The 22,874-nt window shown below is 58.2% G+C and overlaps 2 protein-coding genes across 2 annotated transcripts; both read right to left on the bottom strand.

Moving 5' to 3' along the window:
• Positions 1-1,802: 1,802 nt before the first annotated feature.
• SLAMF9 (SLAM family member 9) lies at positions 1,803-14,746 on the bottom strand. The gene is given in 7 exon segments (XM_045048636.1): positions 1,803-2,037; positions 2,404-2,536; positions 2,539-2,714; positions 3,371-3,375; positions 3,506-4,079; positions 4,261-4,372; positions 14,705-14,746. Coding segments are annotated over 7 exon segments (1,254 nt in total). The 3' UTR covers positions 1,803-1,825.
• Positions 14,743-21,453, bottom strand: LOC123382745 (Fc receptor-like protein 6). Its single transcript, XM_045048635.1, has 6 exons — positions 21,394-21,453; positions 18,374-18,556; positions 16,669-17,032; positions 15,924-16,270; positions 15,294-15,406; positions 14,743-14,821 (listed from the first exon to the last, which is right to left on the bottom strand). Exons 1-6 carry the CDS (start codon positions 21,451-21,453, stop codon positions 14,743-14,745), a joined length of 1,146 nt encoding a protein of 381 aa, XP_044904570.1.
• Between the last annotated feature and the right edge of the window lie 1,421 nt (positions 21,454-22,874).

Raw genomic sequence — 22,874 nt, 5'->3', positions numbered from 1 at the left:
ACCTCAATACCTCCTTCCCAGGCCCCAAGGGGCTCTGTCTCCTGCATAGAAACGTCACCAGGTTGGGGCATCCGGGTGGCTCAGTTGGTTAAGCATCCGGCTTTGGCTCAGGTCAGCATCTCGTGGTTTGTGAGTTCAAGCCACATGTTGGGCACCATGCTGAGAGTGTGGAACCTGCTTGGGATTCCCTCTCTCCCCCTCTGTATCTCAAAATAAAACAAGGAAGGAAGGAGGGAAGGAAGGAGGGAAGGAAGGGAGGGAAGAAAAGAAGGAAGGAAGGAAGGAAGGAAGGAAGGAAGGAAGGAAGGAAGGAAGGAAGGGGGGAGGAGAGAGCGAGGGAGGGAGGGAGGGAGAAAGGAATGAAGGAAGGGAGGGAGGAAGGAAGGAAGGAGGGAAGGAAGGAAGGAAGGGAGGGAAGGAAGGAAGGGAGGGAGGGGGAGGAGAGAGCGAGGGAGGGAGGGAGGGAGGGAGGGAGGGAGGGAGGGAGAAAGGAATGAAGGGAGGGAGGGAGGAAGGAAGGAAGGAAGGAAGGAAGGAAGGAAGGAGAGAGAGGGGGGAGGAGAGAGGGAGGGAGGGAGAAAGGAATGAAGGAAGGGATGGAGGGAGGAAGGAAGGAAGGAAGGAAGGAAGGAAGGAAGGAAGGAAGGAAGGAAGGAAGGAAGAGAAAAGCGTGCCTGGCCCCCTGTCCTGTTTCCCAGGCTGTGTCCTTTGTCCCCACAACCCCTGTGCATCCCACTCCCCTTCACAGCCTGACATTCCTTCTCTTGGAAGTCCCTTTGGAGATCAGCATCCTTCTCGCTGAGAGGGGAAGGTGAGATCTGGAGGAAGGTCAGGAATGTTGGTCCCTAGTCCCTCAGACTCCTCTTCCCATGGTCCCCAGGGGCATAGTCCTGTCCCCACCTCCACAGCCACGTCTCTGGTAAGAGCCCCATTGGCTGCCCCTATGCCTGCCCCTATGCAGAGTTTCCTTGTAAAAACGGACCGCGTCTGGATGCTGAACAAAATGTCCCAAACGAGTGGCAGAGCAGAGCCCCGAGCTCCTGCCGTCTTCCCCAGTCACCCTATCCTACACCACCTCCTCCAAGTCACTCTCAACCCTCGACCCTCGACCCTCATCACCTGTCACCTGGGCGGCTTCCTGTTCCCCTCCCTAATGCTTCCCCACCTGCCCCGTGTGGCGGCTGCATTGAGTGACACCCACAAGATCCGACGTGGGAGGGTGACCAACACAGTGGTTCAGCAGGCCCGGGGGGGGGGGGGGGGGGGACATGGACGGCTTGAGGGGATCGGGATGGAGCAAGAGAATCAGCTTAAGGTCCTTTGCTTACAGGTGTGCATGGAAGGGGTGGGCAGGAGCCCGGGACAAAGGTCCAGAGAGAAGGTCTGAGACATGGGGATCTTTAAGGGAGGACAGGACAATAAGACCAACCGCAGACAGCGGTCAGGGGTCCAGACTTCAGCTACTGGTCCAGCCGAGTTGTTGTCCCCCTGGGTCAGGCGTCAGAGGCCCTGAGCAGCTAGCGTCAGGCAGATAGGGAGGTGACTGAGGGTCATCGGGCTCGCCTCAGCCCCAGATAGGACAGCTGGAACAGAAGGAAGTTCAGGGAAGCAGGTTTGGCCCGGAATCATCCACCCAAGGACCAAAGGCCGGCTCCTCCAGAGTGGCGGTCACCTGATTTGACTTTATTGCCGGATAATCTTCCCTCGGGGAGTATGGCCCTTGGACACCCACCCGGTGGCCCCCTGGGAGGAAAAGCACGGTGGGGGGGGGGGGGTGGCGGGAAGGACTCTGGGGTGGGGGGGAGGGATTGGGAAGAAAGAGTGCTCAGCACAGGGGTCCCCAAGGGGCGATCGGGCCAGGCCGGGGCGAGGCTTCAGCCTCATTTCTCCTGGGGGTCCTCATCCCTGGCATTCTGCATCTTTTCTGGGCTCAGATGAGCCAGAGCCCCACGGCCAGAGTGACCACGAGGAAGGAGAAGAGCAGCCCCTTGGCCCAGAGGCAGAAGTAAGTGGACGTGTCCGAGGCATAGCCAGGATCTGGGGGCAGAAGGAGGCAAGAAGAGTGGGGCTTGCCAGAGGGAGGGGGAGGTCCCCGTTAAGAGGCAGACCCCCGGCCCAGATCCCACACGGGGGGCTCGAGTCAGCAGTCACTTGCTATTCCTTTTCAAGTGTCTCTGGACATACGTGTTCTAGTCACGGAAGCTCAGGAACTAAGATCCGGGGGCAGGGGGTGATCTTAAGCTAAGCCAGAGAGTAGAGAACCTTTGGAAACTGGGGAGCACTGCCCCCCCCCCAGTGCAGCAGTCAAGTCCCCCTGGGAAGGAGGGAGGTTCTGGATCCCAGGCACTCTCTTGGGAGGGGCTGAGGAAGGGAGGTGGCCGCCTGTCTCTGGGGTCCCGGTACCTGCACAGAAGGGCCCGGCAAGGACTAGGCAGGAACGGGCGCTGCTGATGGGGTTGGTGGCCCTGCAGGTATAGGAGAGGGCATTGTCCCCAGGTCTCCGGGACGCGCTGAGGGCAGAGCCCTCACGGACTGTCTCAGTGTCTCAGGGCCATGTTCCCAGGACAGCCAGCTGTGGGTCACATCCAGGCCCGCCTTCTCTACGGAGCACGTCAGGGACACATTACAGCCACCTTCCCTGGAGTTCTCAAAGCCCACCGTGACGCGAGGCTCCGACAGCCGTCCTAGATGAAAGAGGAACGTGCAAAGGCCCTCTACGTAATCAGGGGTCAGGTCTGTTTCCTTAAGCTCCTCAATAGTGGGGTGAAGGGTGTGTCCCCTGAGAGTCCCTTCACGTAAACAGAGACTAACAGAACCCATCCACCGTAACATCTGCTTCCAGGGTCCCCCGGGCAGCTGCTAAGGTAGACACACCTGCCTTTGGCATTTCCTACTCCCCCCGCCCCCACCGCTCAATGTCTCGCCTTCTCTCTCTCCCCTTTGCACCCCACCTGCCTCTAAACCCTATTCTGCCTCCTTGATCCCAGAAAATATTGTCACACGTTCTGCGTGCAGAGGGGCGGGGGGGGGTGCATTTATAGTTTAGTCAGCGTCTCTGCAAGATTCGAGGTAGAACATCAGTCAATGTCACAGGCACTAAGAGACTTGGTCCAGGTAGAGAGGAGACGTTGGTTAGGAGCCCTCACATCACACAGAAGGATAAAAAGCTCGGAACTAGAGGCAGCATCCAATGCCAGGAGGCGGAATCTCGGTGGGAGGGAGAGACACCCCCCCCCCCCGGCGAGGTCTGGGGCACCTGCCCCTCTCACCATGTTGGGAAGGTCCAGGGGAACAGCCTTAGGGCCCAGGGCCTCACTGCACAGCTCAGATCCTGCAGCTCAGATCCTGGGGTTCGGCACACCGGAGACACTCTGCCTTCCGGTCCCAGCCCCTCAAACCACAGCCCTGAGTCCTGAGACCACTACTCCTCTGCATGCAAAGCCCAGGAGAGCCCCAAAAAGCAGCTTCAGAATTCCCAGCCTCGACTCACGGTAGACACGGAGACTGTCTGGCGGAGATCTGGGACGTCCTCAGGTTGACCTGAGCCTTGTAAGGCCCTGAGTCCCCCCAGCTCAGATTGCTTGTGAGCAGGGAGTAGCTGGGGTCCGGGAAGCTCACTCTGCCCGCGTATCGAGCGTTGGTCACCGTGATGGTAGCCGGCTGTCCCTCTCTCCCCGGAACCACCGTGGCAAGCCTTATGCGAGAGGACCAGATGACGTCCTCGAACTTGTCATCGAATGGTACCTCCAGGGGAAGGCTGACGGACTCCTGAAGCACAGCGACTACTTCCTCAGCCTCCACGCCATCTCCAGAATCCCCGTCGGCTGCAGGGAAAGGAGGAGAAGGAGGCAAAGGCCCCGCAGGTGTCTCGGGGCCGCCGAGCCTGGCAGCGGAGCTGTGGCGCGTGCACACGGCCCCCGGACCGTGCGGCTTCCGGGCCCCGCACTCAGCCTCGCCCCCAGCCGCCTGTCTGGCTCTAGCTTTCCACTGTGCCTGACTTGAGCACCTGCCAGGGGCTGGCTTCCGTCTGGGTCGTCCCCCTCCGGGTTTTACCTTCGTGGCTGCTGCAGGCTGGTCCCCTTTCTAGAGCCCAGGCTTCCTCATCTCTCGGTCCTGCACCAAAGCCACACCCTACTCCTCTTTAGTCCAGAAGGGCCGAAGCATCCGGCCCCAGAGAAGGTGCCCAGCCAGCCCAAGCCCCAGCAGAACAGCAGAGCAGAGGGGAGGAGACTCTCTTGTCCCGGGACTGCAGTCTCTCACCTGCCCCAAGCAGCGGGAGCAGGAACAGCATCCGAAGGGCCCCCATGTCAGCGGCCCTGCGCCCGAGGAGGTTGGCCTGCTCGGCCCCCAAGACTATGAAGAAGACAGGCTGCTAGAGACAGAGCGACTGATTGACAGTCCCTAGGAGGGGAAATACATCCCACCCCCCAGCAGCCTCCGACTTCCCTTATCCTCACCAAGCCCTTCCCTGTTGGTCTTGGGAACTTCTCTCTGAGCCCAACTGCTGATCTGGTTCACTCCCTGACTCATCTTCCTGTCCATTGAACGCCACTCGGATCCCGCTTCCTCCAGGAAGCCTTCCTAGGCTCCTTGCCCCCTGTATTCCCAACCCACCCCCCCCCATACCACCTGTCCTGAGCCCTTAACATACTCTGCATCAGCTCTCGTTCGGTAGTTCCTGTGTGGCTGTGGTCATCTGACCTTATAAGCATCTTTCTCTCCCCAGATGGACTCCAACTTTTGGGACATCTCTCTAAGTCCCACACTAGACACAGGTGGCAACCAAGTGATATTTCTGGAATGGATGAATAAATGAAGTATTTCTCTCTCTTTTTCTTTTTAAGTTTATTTATTTATTTTGAGAAAGGGGAGTAGGGAGAGAGAGAGAGAGAAGGAGCCCGGTGCAGGGCTTGAACTCGTGAACCACCAGATCATGACCTGACCTGAACCAAATCCGAGAGTCAGAGGCTCACACGACTGAGCCACCAAGGTGCCCCTGGAGTATTTCTAGTTTACTCTTGCTAGGTCCCCACTTGAGAGACTATTTGGAGGAAGAAAACTTTCGACCCCCTTAACAAAAGCACTTTGGGCCAGAGAGTCCATTTAGGTTGTCCACATTATGGAAAGAGTAAATGGTGTGAATATGATGTGGACCAAAGCTGTAGGAAATGTGACGGTCAGAGCTGTCCAGGAGGCAGTGGTGGCCTTGCGAGGTAGTCTCCACCCCTGGTAGTCAAGCTAGCACTGGAAAATCTTGGATTGTTGGACGTCGCACAACCTGTCTGACATCAGATGGGATAACCCTTAGGGTTTTTTTAAACACTCAACTCTACGGGTCTGTGCTGTGATCAGGAAGCAAGAGCGATGTCCCCAAGACCGAGGACACAATGGGGGCAGATACATCAGTTCTGGTCAAGGGCCAGCTTTTCAAGCCTTTAGGTTGGCAGATTCAGCACTCTGTCAGCTATTTACTAAGCAGCTTCTGTGGCCGAGGCACTGGCCTGAGTCCTGAGGGATTAGCAGTGAGCAAGAGTTTTAGATCGTGACTTCAAAGAGATCAGGGGCAAGGATCTGACCTCGGACAACTAACTGAGAGCTTGATGAGTTTCACCAAGGACTCATCTGGGGAGGCTAGGACAAGGGGGTCTAGCAAATTGAAGTCAGGAGGTCAGGAAAAGCTTTCAAGGAGAAACGATCTCAAGGGTAGCAGGATCTGCTGAGAGAATGAGGTGGGGTGTCCCGAAAGTTCAATTTCAGGAGCATCCAACCTCAGCGATTGGAGTTTTTTTGAAAACGTAGATCAGGTCCCAGTCTGAGTATGAAAACGTTCTTATGTAATCTTCCCATTAAAAAAAGAAATCGGAACAAACCAAAACAAAGTCACGTGCACAATGTGCAGAGTTTAAAGGGTGAGTCTATCCGTTGGGGTCTCCGAGAAGCAGGTGCTGGCGTTGGGGGTGAACGAAGTTTCACGTGGGTGGAGGGAAAAGCCCATAAAAGATAAAAAGAAAGGAAGCAGGGTCAGGCAGGGAGAGGCCACCAGCACCACCGTGCAAAGCGGACAGTCCCTGCTCTGCAGCAAAGATCCCTCACCCTCTCTGCGCAGTCACAGCTGGGCCTCCCCGGGAAGAGCAGGGGCCCCGGGGGGCTGTGCTGGAGGCTGTCCGTCAACTGCACCCCTGCAGAGGAAGACGAGTTCTCTCTTGACGGGGATCCAGGATCACCTTCGTGGCCGCTACAGTGAACACGGTGTGACCAGATTGGTTGGACCTGTCTTCATAAACAAGCATAAACAATATGTCATGCTTCTTGCGTAGAGGGACATAATTCTCTCTCTCTCTCTCTCTCTCTCTCTCTCTCTCTCGCACACCGCCATCCTCCCTAAGCTCTCTCAGTCCGATGTGCAGAAGGGACTTCTCAGAAGATGATTTTCATTCTGCCTCGTGGGAACCCAACTCCATACCTGTCGCTCACTGCCCCTTCACTGTTGCTGTGGCTCAAAGATTTTATTTTTCAGTAATGTCTACACCCCACGTGGGGCTCGAACTCACAACCCCAAGATCCAGAGTCGCACGCTCCACCGACTGAGCCAGCCGGGTGCCCCCGGCCCCTTCATTTTTGTCCAGTAGGGTGGTCTTCCCCTGCCTCGGATGAGAACTCTGGTCTTGGCTTCTGGTCTGAGTTCAGAAATGAGAACTTCCTGTCCCGTGTAATAACGCAAAATTCCAACCTTAGCTTCAAGTCGGTCTCCCCCTCCCCCGGCTTGGGTGTGTCTCAGGTTGGGAGCCTACGCCAGGGAACGGGAAAGAGTGTCTCTGCTCGATGAAAGTTTAGAAAAAAAAATTTTTTTTAATAAAAATAAAAAATAAAAAGAGTGTCTCTGCTCCCTCCCAGCTTACCAGGCACTTCTGCCCGGAGCTCCCTGCCCCCAGCTCCTGCCCCACCTCTCCAGCAGGGTGAGCGCCTGAAGGAGAGGTGACGACGTCCGGCTAAGTGGCTTTGCTGTCTGTGGGTCTGGCAGATGGTTAAGATGGTCTCTTCCTCTGAGGAGCAGTTTTGTGGCTTCTGGAGAGTTTCTGCTGGTCCTATCCCTCCTACCCTTGACCCAGGGCAGATGCATCTCTACTCTGGGTGGTCCTTCGAAAGGCCCTCCACAGCCCCTGGACATGTGGCCAACGTTCTGTCCCCTCTTCCCGCCCCTCCGCTGTCCCCGCTGTGTGGCACCAGAGACTCAGGCAGCAGGCTGTCTCAATGCTGGCCCTCGGTGATCTGTCATATTCCTCCCTGACAGGTGCCAGGATCTACAGCATACATCACACTCCTGCCTGCCTCGAGGGGGTCAGATCTCAGCGCACGACGCTCCCAGGCCTTGGACCCTCCCCCACGGGACCCACGTCCAACCTCCCCAAGTCCTCACCTTGACCGCCCCTCCCTTGGCCCGCGTCCTTTAGGGGGAAGCAGCGGGAACTCAGAATAAAACAACAGCTGTGTCAAAGAACTCTCTTTCCAGCGACCCACCCTGAATCCCCACCCCCGGGTGAGGGGTCCCAGAGCAGGGACCCAGGCTGCCCTTCGATCCTGCTGTAAATCCCACCAGGGGAGAGGGGTCCCCCTCACTCTGCTTTGCTCTCCTGACACCTGGCTCATAGACACGGTGGTGGAACCACGCAGAGAGGCTCCCGGCTAACACCTGGCATGCGACGGACACTTTGGGTTCCCTTCCCGCAGCCTCCGGCCCGGCTGATTCTGGCGTTGCTGTTGGACGGCGTCGTGACGGTCCCCCCCGCACCCCCCCATGCCCACACCTCTGCTTTTCTGCTTCTGGGCTTTCTCAGAAGCAGTGGAGGGCCACTCAGCCCAGGCGCGGAGGCGCAGGGGGGGCCGTGTACAGACCCCGGAGGCCACCCCAGCCAGTGAGGCGCCGACCTGGTGGCTAAACGCCCCCCTGCCCTTCCCTGAGACCCTGCTGAGGCTTGTGCTCTGTGGTTCTTCAAGGGTTGAGCCCCACTTGCCCACGGCAGTGACCCACCCTTGACACAGCCGGTGTTGGCTTTCCTCCCCTCCCAGGCTCGTCTTCCTCATTCTTTCAGGTTGGCTTCCCGGGTCACCTCCCCATAAAGGCTTCCTCCACCCAAGCCCTTGTCCAAGGCCCTGCTCTGGGAGGAACCCAGAGTAAGATGCTGTTGTCCGTGATAAAAATAGTTGCGCCCGTGACATTTAGCTCCCCGGTGTCTCCCGCCGGGTTTTCTTAGGGACAAATAAGTTTCTTTTGCCATAATAGCCCTGGGAAAGAGGGGCCAGGGAGAAGCCGGTCCTGCTCCGACGGAAGGGAGGGGCAGCAATAAAGGGTCCAACCTTTCATCAGACTCTCTCTCCTCAGCTTCTCTTCGGGTCTGGACAGATGGGGACCCGCACAGCAAAGCCATGGCCCTGCAGGAGCCATTAGCAGATAAGTCCCAAATAAGCCACCTCCTCACGTCTCTGTCCTATTCCACCTGCCCGGTTCGCCTTCTTCTTCAAGGTCAGGGTTAAAAGCGGTGACTGAGCAGGGCCGTGAAGGTGGCAGGAGAACCCTAAAATAGCGTGCAGGTGGTGAAAGGGTGCCCAGAAGGGCCCAGAGCTCCCCCTGCACAGGGACCAGCCCTTGCGGGGTCCCTGAGGTGGGAGAGAACAGCCCCCACGCACGGCAGGGCACGTGGATCCCACCAGGATCCCACCAGGCGAGGCCGAGAGACTGAGGTGGAGGAGCTGAGCCGGGCAGCGGAGGGGGCAGGAGGCAGCTCCCAGGGCCTCGAGGGCAGCTCGAGTGTATAAGGCCCGCTCTCCCCAGAAGGTCACCTGTCACGGCTGGAGAAACACAGGACGGCCCAGAGGCGCACGGAGGTGGGGGGGGATGGGGGTGGGGGGGGTTAGGTAGGAAATCTGTTTTAAGATAGGAGACAGTTGAACATATTTAAATGCTGAGGCGAGAAGCAAGCAGGAAGCAGGAAATGAATGACAGGGTGGACGCAGAGGGGCCCCCACCGCTCCCAGAAGATGCGAGGGAGCTGAGATTCAGGGCCCGGGAGGAAGCCCCAGCCTCGGGGTGCGAGATCGTCTTTTATTTTAGGAAAAGACGGCCAGAGATGGGGTGGGTTTGTAAGTGGCAAGAAGCTGAGGGGAGTCCTGCCTGGTGGTTTTAATTTTCTCGGCAAAGTAGAGGTAACGTTATCCGCTGAAACTGAGGGTTTGAGTGGGTGTGTCAAAGGCAGACATTTTGGGAGAAAGGACAGGGTTCGAAACACATCAGGTGACTCTGTGTCCAGGTTTCTGGGGACTGTCCCAGTTTACGCCTGTTGCCCTGGCCTGGGTATCAATAATGCCCCTTTTTGCTCTAAGGAAGGGTCCTGGTTTGTAGGATAAATTATGTGGATACCCTAGAACAGGAGCAAAATCTTACTAAAGAGTCTCAGTGAGCTAGCTAAGCTTTATTATTTTTTTTTAAGTTTATATATTTTGAGAGAGAGAGAGAGAGAGAGAGGGAGGGAGGGAGGGTCAGAGGGAAAGGGAGAGAGAGGGAATCCCAAGCAGGCTCCACGCTGTCAACACGGAGCCCAGTGCGGGGCTCGAACCCGCGAGCCATGAGATCATGACCTGAGCTGAAATCAGGACTCAAACGTCCAATGACCGAGCCACCCAGGCGCCCCGCTAGCTAAGCTTTAAGAGTTGAGGACCACACTTAGCTCTTCTGGCCAACGAATGGCCCCGACGGTCCGGAGGGGGCGGTGGGGCGGGCAGGGGGCACGAGAACGCACCTGCAACCATCACAGTGCCTGGGCTCCTCCCTCTGCGGAGTGGGGTCCTCACCGCACCTGCTCCGCCTGCCGGGCAGCGGTGGAACGAAATGAGGTGTCAAAGGAAATGAGCCTGCAAAGGGTGACAACCGGGAGGGTCCGTGCCTGTGAGATGTGCTTCTCACTGATGGCCCGCGACTCGGAAAGCTCAAGGGCTTTGGCCTCAGGACGACCCAGAGCCCCTCAGTCATCAGCCATGGGGCCACTGAGGAGAATACACAGGAAGTCTCTAATGCTGGACACATGCCCAGGCTTATTCGAGAAGGTTCCCTGGCAGCACCGATCCACCGCGGTCGGGGAGGCAGAGGGCGTCGCTGGCGGAGGCGGCCCAGCTGGGAGTTACCGGGAGTTCGCGCCCCCTCCCCACCCCCCTGTGCCAGGTCAGCCCAGCACGCTCGCTGCCCTGAGCCCCGGGTGCTCCGCGCCCGGCAACTCATTCCTCCTCCCTCCCGGGCATCCAGACCCCAGAGCGACTCCCGCACACCCGCTGCCCTTGACTTCTCCCAAGTGCCATCGAGCTCAGAACGCAGGGATCAGAGCGTGCACCGCAGAGCCGCACAGAGTCCCTCGGAGGGCCGGTTACCTCGCAGGTTCCTCTGGCCCCGCTCCAGACCCCGGGAACCGGGGGGGGGGGGGGGGGGGGGGGGGGGGGGGGTGGGGGGGGGGGGCTGCAAATCCGCCTGCCGCTCCAGGTCCCCCGGGGGGTCCGCTGCAGGCTAACATCTGACAACACCGCACTCTGCCTGCTCCTCTGTTTCACTGAAACGGAGAGGAAATTCCCCGGCCATAAATCTTTGTCTCCGCGTGAGTAGGGCTCTGAGACTGCCCGCTTCTTGGGCTGGGCTTCCCAGAACAGGAGAGGGTCTCTGGGGCTTTCAGTGCGTCCTCCTGGGGGTCCCCTGGCAACTTGGGGGCGCTCTGTCCCCGATCATGCAGGGGAAGCGGGAGCGAGGCCTGGGAGCGTCCACCTGACACGGCCCGTGTCCCGGGTCCCGTGTCCCGGGTCCCGTGTCCGCGCTTATCCTTTGACAGTGGCCGGGGCGGGGGTCGGGGGGAGGTGGGGGCTGTTGAAACAGAAGCTGTTGGAAAACAGGGCGCCGTCGCCCAAAGAAGAAAAGTTCAGAATCTATTGGTCTCGTCCAACCCCTTTTTTTACGAATTAAAACCGCAAAAAGGAAAACCAAAGACCAGAGGTCCGGATGCTAGAGGGGCGTTTCTCGGGGGCCACACGAGGCCAAGCAGATGCCCACCCCCAGGTCACCGGGTGTCCTGCTGCCCGGAGACTTGACTCGGCTGGACTGACTTGAGCTGTAACAGAGCTACATCTGGTGATGTCCCCGCGCACGGAAAACCCGCGCGGTACAAGTTACTCGTGTTTTGGTGGAATTGTCAGTTTGCACTTGTACACGCTTTTCACTTTTAATTGTATTTGAGGCTGGAGGCGCTCAAGGAGCCGGAAGGGTGCGGAGGCCCGTGGCCGGAGGAAAGCCAAGGCCGCAGCCCGGGCAGGGGGGCCCCCCGAGGGTACTTTTCTCACTGACTTTAGCACTCACAGAGCAGGCTCCAAAGTCCAGCGCTTCGACGTCCCAGAATTTATCAGAATCTGGGATGCTGCCTCGTTTTATCAGAGGTGACATCGTCAAGTGGCGCATTAAACTATGTTCATCCCGCAATTATTCACGAAGCTTCGGGTAAGCGCCGGGCGCCGCTCTGGATGCGGGCGGCGGCCATCAGCCGGGAAATGCGGCGGCTACAGCATCACACAGGGGCTCGGGGGACGTGAGCAACACACACGGGCAAACAACAGCCAGCAGGAAGTGGCGAGGTGAGGACAGAGCCGCACGAAGGAACGACCCGGACGGCGGCAAGGTGTCCACTGGGCCCAGCGCTCAGACCAAACCCGCCAGCCGCAGCTGTGCCCCGATGTCTCCCGCTCGCTCGGTCAGCGTGAGGAGTTGGCGACCGAAGGCTGCCGGAGAGCACGGTGCTCGGGGAAAGGAGACGGCTTGTGGCTCAACAATTTGGCCCCAACCCCCCGCGCCCTTCTCCACGGTGCTCCCTCTGCCAGGCTGCGGCGGGCCGGCTGCAGGAGCCCCAGCCAGAAGACAGAAGCCACCGTCGGGGTTTACCTCTGTGACTCTGCATGCCAAGGCCACAGCCACCCCACCTCGTTCTTCTAACACGGCAGACGCTTCCATCGGACCAGCTGGTTCTTTGGAGAGATTTTGCAAATTTCATCTCTGATCCACTGAGTAGCGATTTACTAATTTGGGATTCAGAAAGCGCCCCCCGCAGCCCCATGCGCAAACACACATGCACACGTACATGCACACACACGCATGCACACGTACTCACACATGAACACACGCGTGTGTACTCACACATGCGCACGCTCGCATGCGTACACGCACACATACTCACACATGCGCACGCACTGTGCACACGTATTCACACATGCACACACTCACGTGTACTCACACATGCACGCATGTGCATGCTCGCATACGTACAAGCACACGTACCCCCACCTGCACACACCCATACACATGTACTCACACATGCACGTGCGTGCACACTCGCATGCGTACACGCACACGTACTCACACCTGCACACGCACCGTGCACACGTATTCACACATGCACACACTCACGTGTACTCACACATGCACGCACGTGCATGCTCGCACGCGCACAAGCACACGTACCCCCACCTGCACACACCCATACACGTACTCACACATGCACACGTGCACGCACGCACACACTAAACACTTCTCCTGAGAAAGGCTGCAGACCTTCATTATCCAATACAAACACTCTCACCAGAGAAGACCTTATCCCCCGTAGAGATTTCATGACACCCTATGGGGTCGCTCTGCTCTCTGGGTCAAATCCTTCTTCCCGGGCAAGAGAGGGTCTGTCTGGGGTCCTGACCCAGGGCACTGAGAGCGGCTTGGGGGTCAGGCCACCTGGAAGGGAGAGGCTTCCCTTCCCCGAGGGGGCAGCAAGCTGATAACAGAACAGCAAGGGTGCAACGTTTTCTCCGCATCTGTGGAAACCGCTAAGGATGGGGGAGGCCTCGGGGATCCCCCCCCAGTCTCCCAGAAGAGGAAATGGAGGGACAGGACAAGTGGAGCATCTCGGAGCAGCCACCAGGCCGCTCTGTGGGAGGGGGCAGGAGAGGCGGGAAGAATGACCCCGGCATGGACGAGGCCTGGCACTCGGGATGTCCAGTCGGGCTGACTGCGCATGGCCTCGTCGGGAGGGGTGTGCAGGGGAGGGGAGGCAGGGGTCCATGCCTAACTCGACACCTTCCAGAAGCTCGCCTGGTGCCGTGTCACCCGAAGTCCGTGCCATCCAGTCCTCTTTGGAACGCTGGTTTCTGAACTTTAGGAAACATCCACACAGCCCTTTCCTCCAAGGAAATATTACCAGAAACCCAGTTTGTGAAGCATAAATGGACTTTTCTGGTGGAGGCTGGGGGCTGCAGCCCCTCTCAGCATGAAACCCGATGGCAGTGCCTCGGGGCCCTGAGGGTTCCTTGGCGGCTCCGGGCTTGCAGGGGGGGCAAAGAAACGAGGCATTGAGGCATTGAGGCACCGCCAGAGGTCGAATTCCAGGCCCCCCCCATTTACACATCAGGCTTATGAAAAGATTTCTTGGCGGGAGGGGGAACTTCCCTTCAAAAAAGCCATTCCCCAGTATACTTGAAATTCTTTTTTTTTTTTTTAATTTTTTTTTTCAACGTTTTTATTTATTTTTGGGACAGAGAGAGACAGAGCATGAACGGGGGAGGGGCAGAGAGAGAGGGAGACACAGAATCGGAAACAGGCTCCAGGCTCCGAGCCATCCGCCCAGAGCCCGACGCGGGGCTCGAACTCCCGGACCGCGAGATCGTGACCTGGCTGAAGTCGGACGCTTAACCGACTGCGCCACCCAGGCGCCCCAACTTGAAATTCTTTAAAATAGTGTTTATTACTGATTCTGTGGCTGTAAAAGAGAGAATACCGTGTGCTCTCGTAAGCAAGTCACCATGGCTTGTCCCGGCAGAGGCCGTCAAAGCTGGGGTGTGGGTAGTTCGTCCCCCTGGAGAATCACAAGCCGGGTCAGGCGGGTGATCAGAAAGCGGAGAGTCAAACCCCATCCCGCAAGGGCCGTGCCCACTCGCCTTCTCAAGCGCTTTTGCTGCAACACCCAGAGCCCGTGGGGGACGCGCGGACAAAGCAGGAGTTGCCGACGGGGCGGCCGAAAGACGCGGCTAAAGACAGCGTTCGCGGCGGCCACACCGTTTCCCGAGCAGTCCTGTGATTGCGCAGATGCCTCGCCGCCCTCCCAGACCCGTGCTGTCGAGGGGAGACCCACCCTTGTGGCCCTGCCTTAGCGGGGACACGGCGCGAGAGACGCCATTTGGATAGTGACCTTGCTCCTGGCTCCAGCTTGCCTGCCTACCCCGCTGGCTTTTCATCTGATTTTCCTAACCGACTGGTGTCTTCTCTCGGACGCATTTGCAAACCGCGTGCAAGAGGGCGGCCCGGCCCACGGGGGGAGAACACGGTCCACACGAGACCACCCTCGCCTCTGACGCCCGCTGCACGTTCCACGGGGTTCCCGGAACCACCTCAGGTTCAGTAATTTGCTAGAAGGACTCACGGAACACACTGAAAGCCTTTATGTTCGCCATTGTGCCTTATGACAGGGAAAGGCTGCCCGTGAGAGGCAGCCTCGAGCAGAAGGGCACGGGCCCGGGGAAAGTACCAAACGCGTCCTGTCCCCGGTTACGCTCCGCACCCACATGACAACAATGAACTTGATGACCTCAGCCCACGCGGCTGCCCGTTAGCGTCCCGCCGTTCCGAAGGCCCGGCTGGTACCTTCCGCATCCAGTCCCTCTGGCGGTAGAAATGATGCCTCATGTCCCGAAACCCTCATCATAAGCCACGTTGTTAGACTGTCTGGTGGCCGAGGTCCCCGTGCAAACAAAGACACTCCTATGGGACACGACACCCCTAAGGACGAACCCAGCAGCCCCTGGCAAAGGCCAGACCTCTCCTTGGGTAAAGTTAATTCTGCACGACACAACGTTAAATTCACTTGCAGACAAGGTGACGAGGAGGAAAGAAGAAACGCGCCAACCTTCCAAAGTGCGTCCGTCCAGGCTCGACCGGACCCCCGACCGCTGCCCATCGCTGGAGGTAACACCCCCAGGGAGAAGCGAAGGGACACCGTGTGCCTACAGCCTCTGAGCTCCTCGGTGAGCTGGCTGTGCCGCTCGCGTGGGAGCAGGGGGCAGGGGGGTGCCCGGCCCTGAGCAGAAGAGGGACATCTCCCAGCACCCTCTGGGAGGAGGAACAGCACGGAGATGCCGGTGGACTCCAGGGTGGACAGGCCTCACCCCCCTCTGCTCTGTGACCAGGTGAGGGATTCCCAGGCCGAGTAGGTGATGTGGACACCGTGCGGTACCAGGGGAGGCCTGGCGGCTTTGCAGAAGTGTCTGGAAAGGACGTCGAGTCAAGCTCAGAGCTGGCGCCCAGGGCCCAGGGCCTCCGAGCCGCTTCCAGGTAGAGGTTCCTCTCCTGCAGACAAGACAGGCCACGGGGTATGCCACGTACCGAAAGCCTGTGTCCCCCCAAATTCGCATGCCGAAGCCCCCCCCCCAAGAGATGGTCTTTGGAGTTGCAGCCTATGGGAGGTCATGAGGCGGGGCCTCATGGCGACATTAGCACCCTGAGAAGAAGAGATAGCAGAGGGTCTCCTCCCCCCACCCTTCCCCCCACCCCCTAAGCCTAAAGAAGGGAACCCAGCAAGAGCCTGACCTTCCTACCATCTCGACAGACCACTTCCAGCCTCCAGGACAGTGAGGACATATTTTCATTGTTGAAGCTCCCCCGCCCCACCACCCGGACACTTCGTGATGGCAGCCGAGCGTATGTTAGAGGGAGAGGCGGGGAGAGCCCCACAGAGGCACGCACGGGAGAAGGAGCAGAGAGAGGCGGGCGCGGGGCCCTGTGTGCAGGTGGGCTCCAGACCCTCAGGAAGCCTGGCCCCTCTCCACTCTTCCCCGTGTGCAGGAGCCCTCTCCGTGGAGCCCGCCGCGTCTCCTTCTCCCCTGTTGCTGGAGTGGTCCTCTCTGCGGACCGGCCTCTGCCACTCACCCTGCACCCTGACCTCCAGCTGGGGGCTCTGCTTCTGGGCCACACCACCCTCAAGGGTGGCCCGGCACCAGTAAAGCCCAGAGTCTCTCTCCTGGGCTCCTGGGAGGCAGAGCTCCGGGTGGGGGCCCCAGTCCTGCAAGGTGCTGGTATCTCTGTGGAAGGAGAAGAGGAGCCTCAGGGCCGACTTCTGGGGGTGCAGCTTTGCCTGGCATCTCGGGGTCAGCGAGCTCCCCTCATGGAGCTCGGGAGAGGGGACAGCGCTCAGCACAGGAGGCGGGAACGGCTCTGGGGAGACGTGGGCCCAGGCTCAGGGGGGGCCTCCAGAATCCTGAGTCCCCAGAGGCCAGGGTCCAAGCCAGAGCGCATCCCAGGTCACAGCCCCACGCCCCACCGGAGACCCTGTCATTGTGTCCCAGGACCCGCCTCCCAGCTACGACCCACACCGCCAGAGCCTCTCTGGAGTCCCGAGCCAAAGCCAGAGGGCCGTAGGGGTCAGCTGGTCCCCAGAGGGGAAGGGTCTGGCCCAGGCTGGTTCAGGGCACTTCCTTCCCCTGGCTCTAGACGGGGGCCCTGTGGTCGCCTGGCATCAGGGGCAGCCAGAGGGACAGCTGCTGACCTCTAGAGACCAGATCCCTGAGCAGCATCCCAGCCCCACCCCCGACCCCCCTGAGCTGGTGACTCACCTTGGACTTGAACCTTGACCAGCTCTGAGGTTTGTCTGCCCAGGTATGGGATGTACGCCACCTTCCCAGAGCAGCTGTACTGGCCGCTGCTTTCCAGGGTAGCCGTCCCCATGGACAGGGACCATCTGGTCTTCGGGGTTTGGAGTAATCTTCCGTCTTTGTAGAACTTCACCTGGGACAGGACCTTGTTGGCCGATCCATGACATCGCAGAGTCAGGGCGTCTCCCTCGAACACGGGGTCTGGCCAGGCTCGGAGGTGCAGCCAGGCTGTGAGACACGGGAACGGGGTGGCCCCAGAGCCACACACTGTGTGGCCGTTTTCTCCCTCTGTCCCCACACCCTCCCCCAACCCCGCCTCAGGCCTCTCCAGGGGACACAGGCTGCTGGATGGCACCTGCTGAGCTGCCCCGCCCCCCAGGCCTTCCTGCCAGACCTGGGCAGGGCCTCTGTTTTCCTCTCCCCTCCCCCTCCTCCCCTCCTTCCTCTCCCCTGCCTCTTCTCCTCACCCTTGAGCTCACAAACTTATGAGATCATAACCTGAGCCAAAATCAAGAGTCAGACGCTTAACCAACTGAGCCACGCAGCTGCCCCAGTTAAAGCATTTGTTAATGGAGAACTGGCAAAATCAATTACGGTCCAGCCATATAGTGAAATCTACTGTGGCCATGAGAAAACAAGGGGTAGGTCCAGAAATACCTACTGTCTGGAATGAGCTCCATGATAAAGTGTCAATAAAAGAAAATTAAATGCGACGTGTGGAACCACGTGTACAGTGAAACTCCATTTGTGTATTTTAAAATATGCACGTACACATTCACACGTATATATACGTCTGCTTATGCATATGGATTTCTTAGACTATAGACAGCAGACTGGGTAAGTCACAGGCTAGGATTGGGAAGAAACAGCTTTCACAAGATGCTTCTTTGTTCTTTAATTTCTTTTTTTTTTTTAATTTTTTTTTTCAACGTTTATTTATTTTTGGGACAGAGAGAGACAGAGCATGAACGGGGGAGGGGCGGAGAGAGAGGGAGACACAGAATCGGAAACAGGCTCCAGGCTCTGAGCCATCAGCCCAGAGCCTGACGCGGGGCTCGAACTCACGGACCGCGAGATCGTGACCTGGCTGAAGTCAGACGCTTAACCGACTGCGCCACCCAGGCGCCCCTTTAATTTCTTTTTTAATGTTTATTTATATTTGAGAGAGACAGCGCGTGAGCAGGGAAGGGGCAGAGAGGGAGACACAGAACCCGAAACAGGCTCCAGGCTCCGAACTGTCAGCACAGAGCCCAACGCGGGGCTCCAACTCACGAACTGCGAGATCATGACCTGAGCCGAAGTCAGACGCTCAACCGACTGAGCCACCCAGGTGCCCCTTCTTTGTTCTTAAAAAAAATTTTTTCTGGGGTGCCTGGGTGGCTCAGTAGGTTGAGCATCTGACTTCGGCTCAGGTCGTGATCTCACGGTTTGTGGGTTCGAGCCCCGCGTCGGGCTCTGTGGTGACGGCTCGGAGCCCGGAGCCTGCTTCGGGTTCTGTGTCTCCCTCTTTCCCTGCCTCTCCCCTACTTGTGCACTATCTCACTCTGTCTCTCAAAAATAAATAAATGTAAAAAAAAAATTTTTTTAAAAAGGAAAGATTCCAACCTCCCTTATTTCCCCATACGGCCTTCAGTCAAACCCTCTTACTTGAAGACGGCCCCCCTACCCCGGAAGGGACGGGCTCCTTGCCCAGAAGGTCCTGGGCAGGGGAGCAGCAGAGGACGTGGGAGCGGACCCCGGGAGCCAGAGTCCAGGGGCCAATGCCCAGGCGGGAGGCCTGAGCCACATCCTTGGTGTTCACCACCGTGTCGTAGGTGGTAGTGGAAGAGGTGAGGTTAGCAGGTGCGCTCTTTACTCAGAGACAAAAAGAAGGTTCTGCCAGAAGTCAGTTTTGGCATCGCATTCTCGGATTCAGTGTCCCCGTAGGATGTCCCTTGCAGGCCTGGGCTTCAGCTGGCGGGGAGGCCTGGGTGCGTCGGGGGTCACGGCTGAGAAAGGGCAGGGCGGACCCAGACCCAGATGTCTGTCACTAGGCACCGGGATGAGAGGGAGGAGCAGGCGGGAAGAGCCCCCGGGGCCGCCCTGGCCTCCAGATGTGGGATATGCCACTGTGCGGATGGGCGCCGAAGCCTGAGCTCTGGAAGGTGGGGCCACCCTCCAACTGATCTAGAGCCAAGGGCTGCGCCCACCTCAGCCAGACAACGGTCCCATCGGACAGACATTTGTAAACAGCAGGGATGTGAAATAAGGGACCCGGTAGGCTGTCCATCACAGGGATCCGCAGCCGGGACGGGTGTCGGGACAAGACTGGCTGCTGACCACTTCCGGGCGGACAGAGAAGTCACAGGTGTGGAGGGTCAGCGAGCCCCTGACTTTCTCTTCATGGAAAGATCTGGAAAGTGCCCCACCTGACCGTAACTCCTCATGAGCTTGCCAGGAGCCTTTCCGCCCAGCCTCCGGCCGTGCTGGTTTCAGGGTCTCTGTGCAGCCAGCCCTGGGGTACCCCTCCCCACCGTCTGGCCTCTCGGCCGGCCTCCGGAGGCACAAGGAAAAGAGGCAGATGACAGCCTCCTTGTCCTCTAAGAAGCCCCAAAGGGGCACTTTATAAAGGCGAGCTCGAGTCTGATGCCAACTTTGCGGGAAAAGTGAATCTCCGTACGGGACACCAGGTCTGCGCCTCGGGGGTAGTTACCCGGCTCTCGTGATGTTGCCTGCTTTATTTCCCTTTAACTTCTGGTTGGGCAAGTTCAGTTGCTACGCAGGAGCACCCCTACGTAGAGGAGACCTTGCAGAAACGGGACGGGAAGGGAGAAGTAGGGAGAGGTGGTCGTATTGATTACAGAGCAGGGGGCACGGAAGGCTACAGCTGAAGCTGTTTGGGTTCTTTCTGAGAAGCCCCTCGCATCCCATCTCTCTGGGTCCCGTCTCCAATACACGAGAAATTCCAGTGATTTCTTTCTGGTCACTACCTTCCCCAAGCTCTTCTTTTAATATGCAAACCGTGCTGGGAAGATGAGAGGAAGCCACACCATGTCTCTGCCTGGCAACTGTCCTAATAGGTTTGTAAACGTGCAGGCAAAGTGCTGGGTAAACAGGTCAGACGGAGCCGGGAGCTCACTTCGGTAAATGTGCTTCGGCATTTGAGGCCAAGCGCTTTAAATCAGTCTGCGCCTCCAAGGGCAGGAGTGGAGAGTCAGGAAATGGTAGCCAAAAGCTACCTTCTTGACCGGAAGAGACCCTCGGGGGACTCTTTGCCGTGGATGACACGGAGAAAATAGCGTGGGCCATCTTTCCACTTCAGTTCAACTCAACAAAGATCCATTTGATTCTGTCACAAGTGAGGCACTGTGCTGGGGGGAAATGAGGACGAGAAGGCATACGGCAGGCCTCATTCCCAGGCAGTCTGGCCACACAGCACCAAACACACAGACACACAAAGCAGAGTAACAGGAGAGTTGAAGGAGGGGGGGGGGGCAGCCCACCGAGCTAGAGGGCTCGGGGAGGGGCGCGGCGGGAAGGGATCTGGAGGCAGCCCGGAGTGAGATAAACACGTTGCGTGTGAAGGCACCAGTACAAACAGATGGGAGATCACAGGATGCTTTGGGAAACATCGGGGGCCGGGGCCGGGTGGAGCATGGGGCAGGTGGGGGGGGGGGTTAGTGGAAATAAGGGTGGGAGAGAAGATTGGGACCCTGGGAGCAAGACCAAGGTCAAGGGAGGCGGGCCGTAATCAGCAACACGTCTGCGGTTCCTTCCGTTTCTGCCGCGGAGCACTGACCCCTAGCCACCCACTAGAAAGATCATTCCAGGCGCGCTTCCAGGAAGAGCCTGTGATTCCCTCTTCCGGGGACAATCTCCTCCGTTCCCAGCACCCCTCCCACCCGAGACACACGCACTGCATAACAACACTAAAGGTCTGTCTTGCTCAGTCATTAGGCACCCTGACCAGGCTCCTGTCGTCCTCATTCTCCGGCCCAGCACCTGCCTCGCTGCTCCCTCAGGTCTGTGACTCTCCAACCCTCCTGTGGGGTCGGGCAACTATAGCAGGTGGGTGTTTGAGGAGTGCCTGTGCTCTCGGAGTCAGAGGCACACAGTTTCCCTTTCCTAGGGAAGGAATCCCCAAGTTGTCAGGAAAAGCAAGACATCCGATCTCCCCAAGGAGAGGTTTCCTGGCCACCTTTTTTTTTTTGCATAAGTTAATCCAAGTCGGTTTCTATTACTGGCTACCAAAGACTTCAGTGGGTTCATTGGAAAGATCTTTGTTAGAAAGCAAATGACTTGCTTGAGAGGTTGAGCTTGGGTTGGAGGTCAGTGTTGGCTAGGACACGGTGGGGCTGGGTGGTGGCCGGGCAGGGCTGGGGTGACAGGTTAGATGATGTTTGAGGCCCCTTCTAGGAGGTCAGAGGTGCCCCTTCTGGTCAATGATGCTGGCCAGCCTCCTCCCTCTTCTCCCCCAAAATGAGAAGCAAAAAGCAGGAAATAAGGACTCCTCGCGAATTTCCAGCTCCCTTGCGGGAAGGACACGCATAAATCCCAGCAGAGTCCCTCACCCGGCAAACCACCAGGGCGGGGGGAGGGGCAGGAGCTGCCACACTTCCCTCCCCCTCCCCCCCCCCCAGTGGCGGCTGGTGCTTCAGATCTGCTGGAGCAAAGGCGGGGGGGGGGGCCCTTGCTGGAACAGGGCACTCCGGCTACACAGATGATGACAAGTGGAAGTAGGAAGTCTGTGGCCTCGGCCGGCGGCATCCTGCCGTGATTGTGAAGACAGAGTCCCCCTCCCCCCACACAGGCTGCATAATATCCCCTCCAGACATCCACCCCCTGAGCCCAGAACCTACAGATGCTACGTTATATGACAAAAAGGCTTTGCCGATGTGATTCGTTGAAGGATCTTGCAAGGGGGAGGATGACCCCGGCCGGCCCGGACGGGCCTGATGTCACCGCAGGGTCCTCCTAAAGGGGACTCCGCAGAGATCAGAATCAAAGAAGGCCAAGCGATGATGGAAGCAGAGGGAAGCGGGATCAGAGGCGGCAGAGGCCACGCCACGGGCTCTTTGAAGATGGAAGGCGAGTCCGCAAACCGAACACACACCTGCGTCCCTCAGCAGCCGGCAACCACCTCGGAGCGTGTGAGGATCGGGTGACGGAACATGTGTCACGCAGTCGGGCCGTAAGCGCTCACCGTTACAGTTATCCGCGGGGCTTCTAGGGCTGCAGTAACCACAGCGGTGCCACAAGTCACGTGTGACTCTCGAGCCCCTGAAACGTGGCTGGCTGGATCTTGGTATCTCCCCTGCCGGGTAGGTACTGAAATGTGGCGAGTCTGAACGGAGGTAGGCCACGAATAAAGGATACCCAGATTTCAAATACTCCATGCCAAAAAAAAAAAAAGAATGTAAAATAGCTCAATCATTTTTATGTTGATTACACATTGAGATGATCAAATTATGGCCGCATGAGATAAGTCAAATGTATTATTAAGAGGAATTTCACCTGTTTCCTTTGACTTTTGCATTACTCTTACCGTAAAGTAGCTATTAGGACATTTGAATTCCTGTGTGTGGCTTTCATTACAGACTTCTACTAGACGGTGTTCTTGGAGATTCTGACCCTCGCTGGGAACCGTCCGTTGACAAGCCCCATGCGTTCAGGGGAAGTGGGACACACTCGGGCACTCGTCTGCTCCTGCTTTTGTATTTCCACGATGCTGACCCAGGGACATTCCCGGGGCACCCTCGAGGCGTGACTGCCAAGTGCAGCTACGTGGGTCCCAGGCCAGGACGGAAGGACATAACCACTTCGTCTCTGAGACGCCCGGTGAGCTGGGAGCACCCTACTCGTACGCGGTTCGGCAGGTGCCGGGGGGCCCCCATGGCAGACTGTTCTTTTAACTCCTGCCATCTGCTCCAAAATGTTTACCCAACAGCCTGCCCCAGTGCTGAGATCCCACCAGGTGAGTGATGCTTTAGAAGAGGATGTTTAACCCCGTCTGGAGACGGTGCCTGGGTCTTACAACCGTTAAACCTCAGGAGCCATCAGGCCTCTGCTTGCTGCCTTATCTTTTCTGGCCCCAAGAGGGGCCTGAGACCAGAAAAGGCCTCCCAGCCCCTGTGTCCAGTCTGTCCCTGACGCCGCACACACAGCCCCAGGCCAAAGGCTCCGGTGCG

This window comes from Felis catus, chromosome F1 (assembly GCF_018350175.1).
Source record: "Felis catus isolate Fca126 chromosome F1, F.catus_Fca126_mat1.0, whole genome shotgun sequence".
NCBI classification, from domain to species: domain Eukaryota; kingdom Metazoa; phylum Chordata; class Mammalia; order Carnivora; family Felidae; genus Felis; species Felis catus.
This window is presented reverse-complemented; position numbering and strand designations above follow the sequence as displayed.

Bases quoted from the DNA above. Each gene is read 5' to 3' on its own strand.
- LOC123382745 (XM_045048635.1), bottom strand. From the start codon at position 21,453: ATGCCGCCGGCCGAGGCCACAGACTTCCTACTTCCACTTGTCATCATC. The intron at 18,557-21,393 runs GTGCCCTGTTCC...CTCTGAGTAAAG, and splicing joins TCATCATCTGTGTAGCCGGA to AGCGCACCTGCTAACCTCAC. The intron at 17,033-18,373 runs GTAGGGGGGCCG...TGTCCCCTGGAG, and splicing joins AGGAGCCCGTCCCTTCCGGG to AGGCCTGAGGCGGGGTTGGG.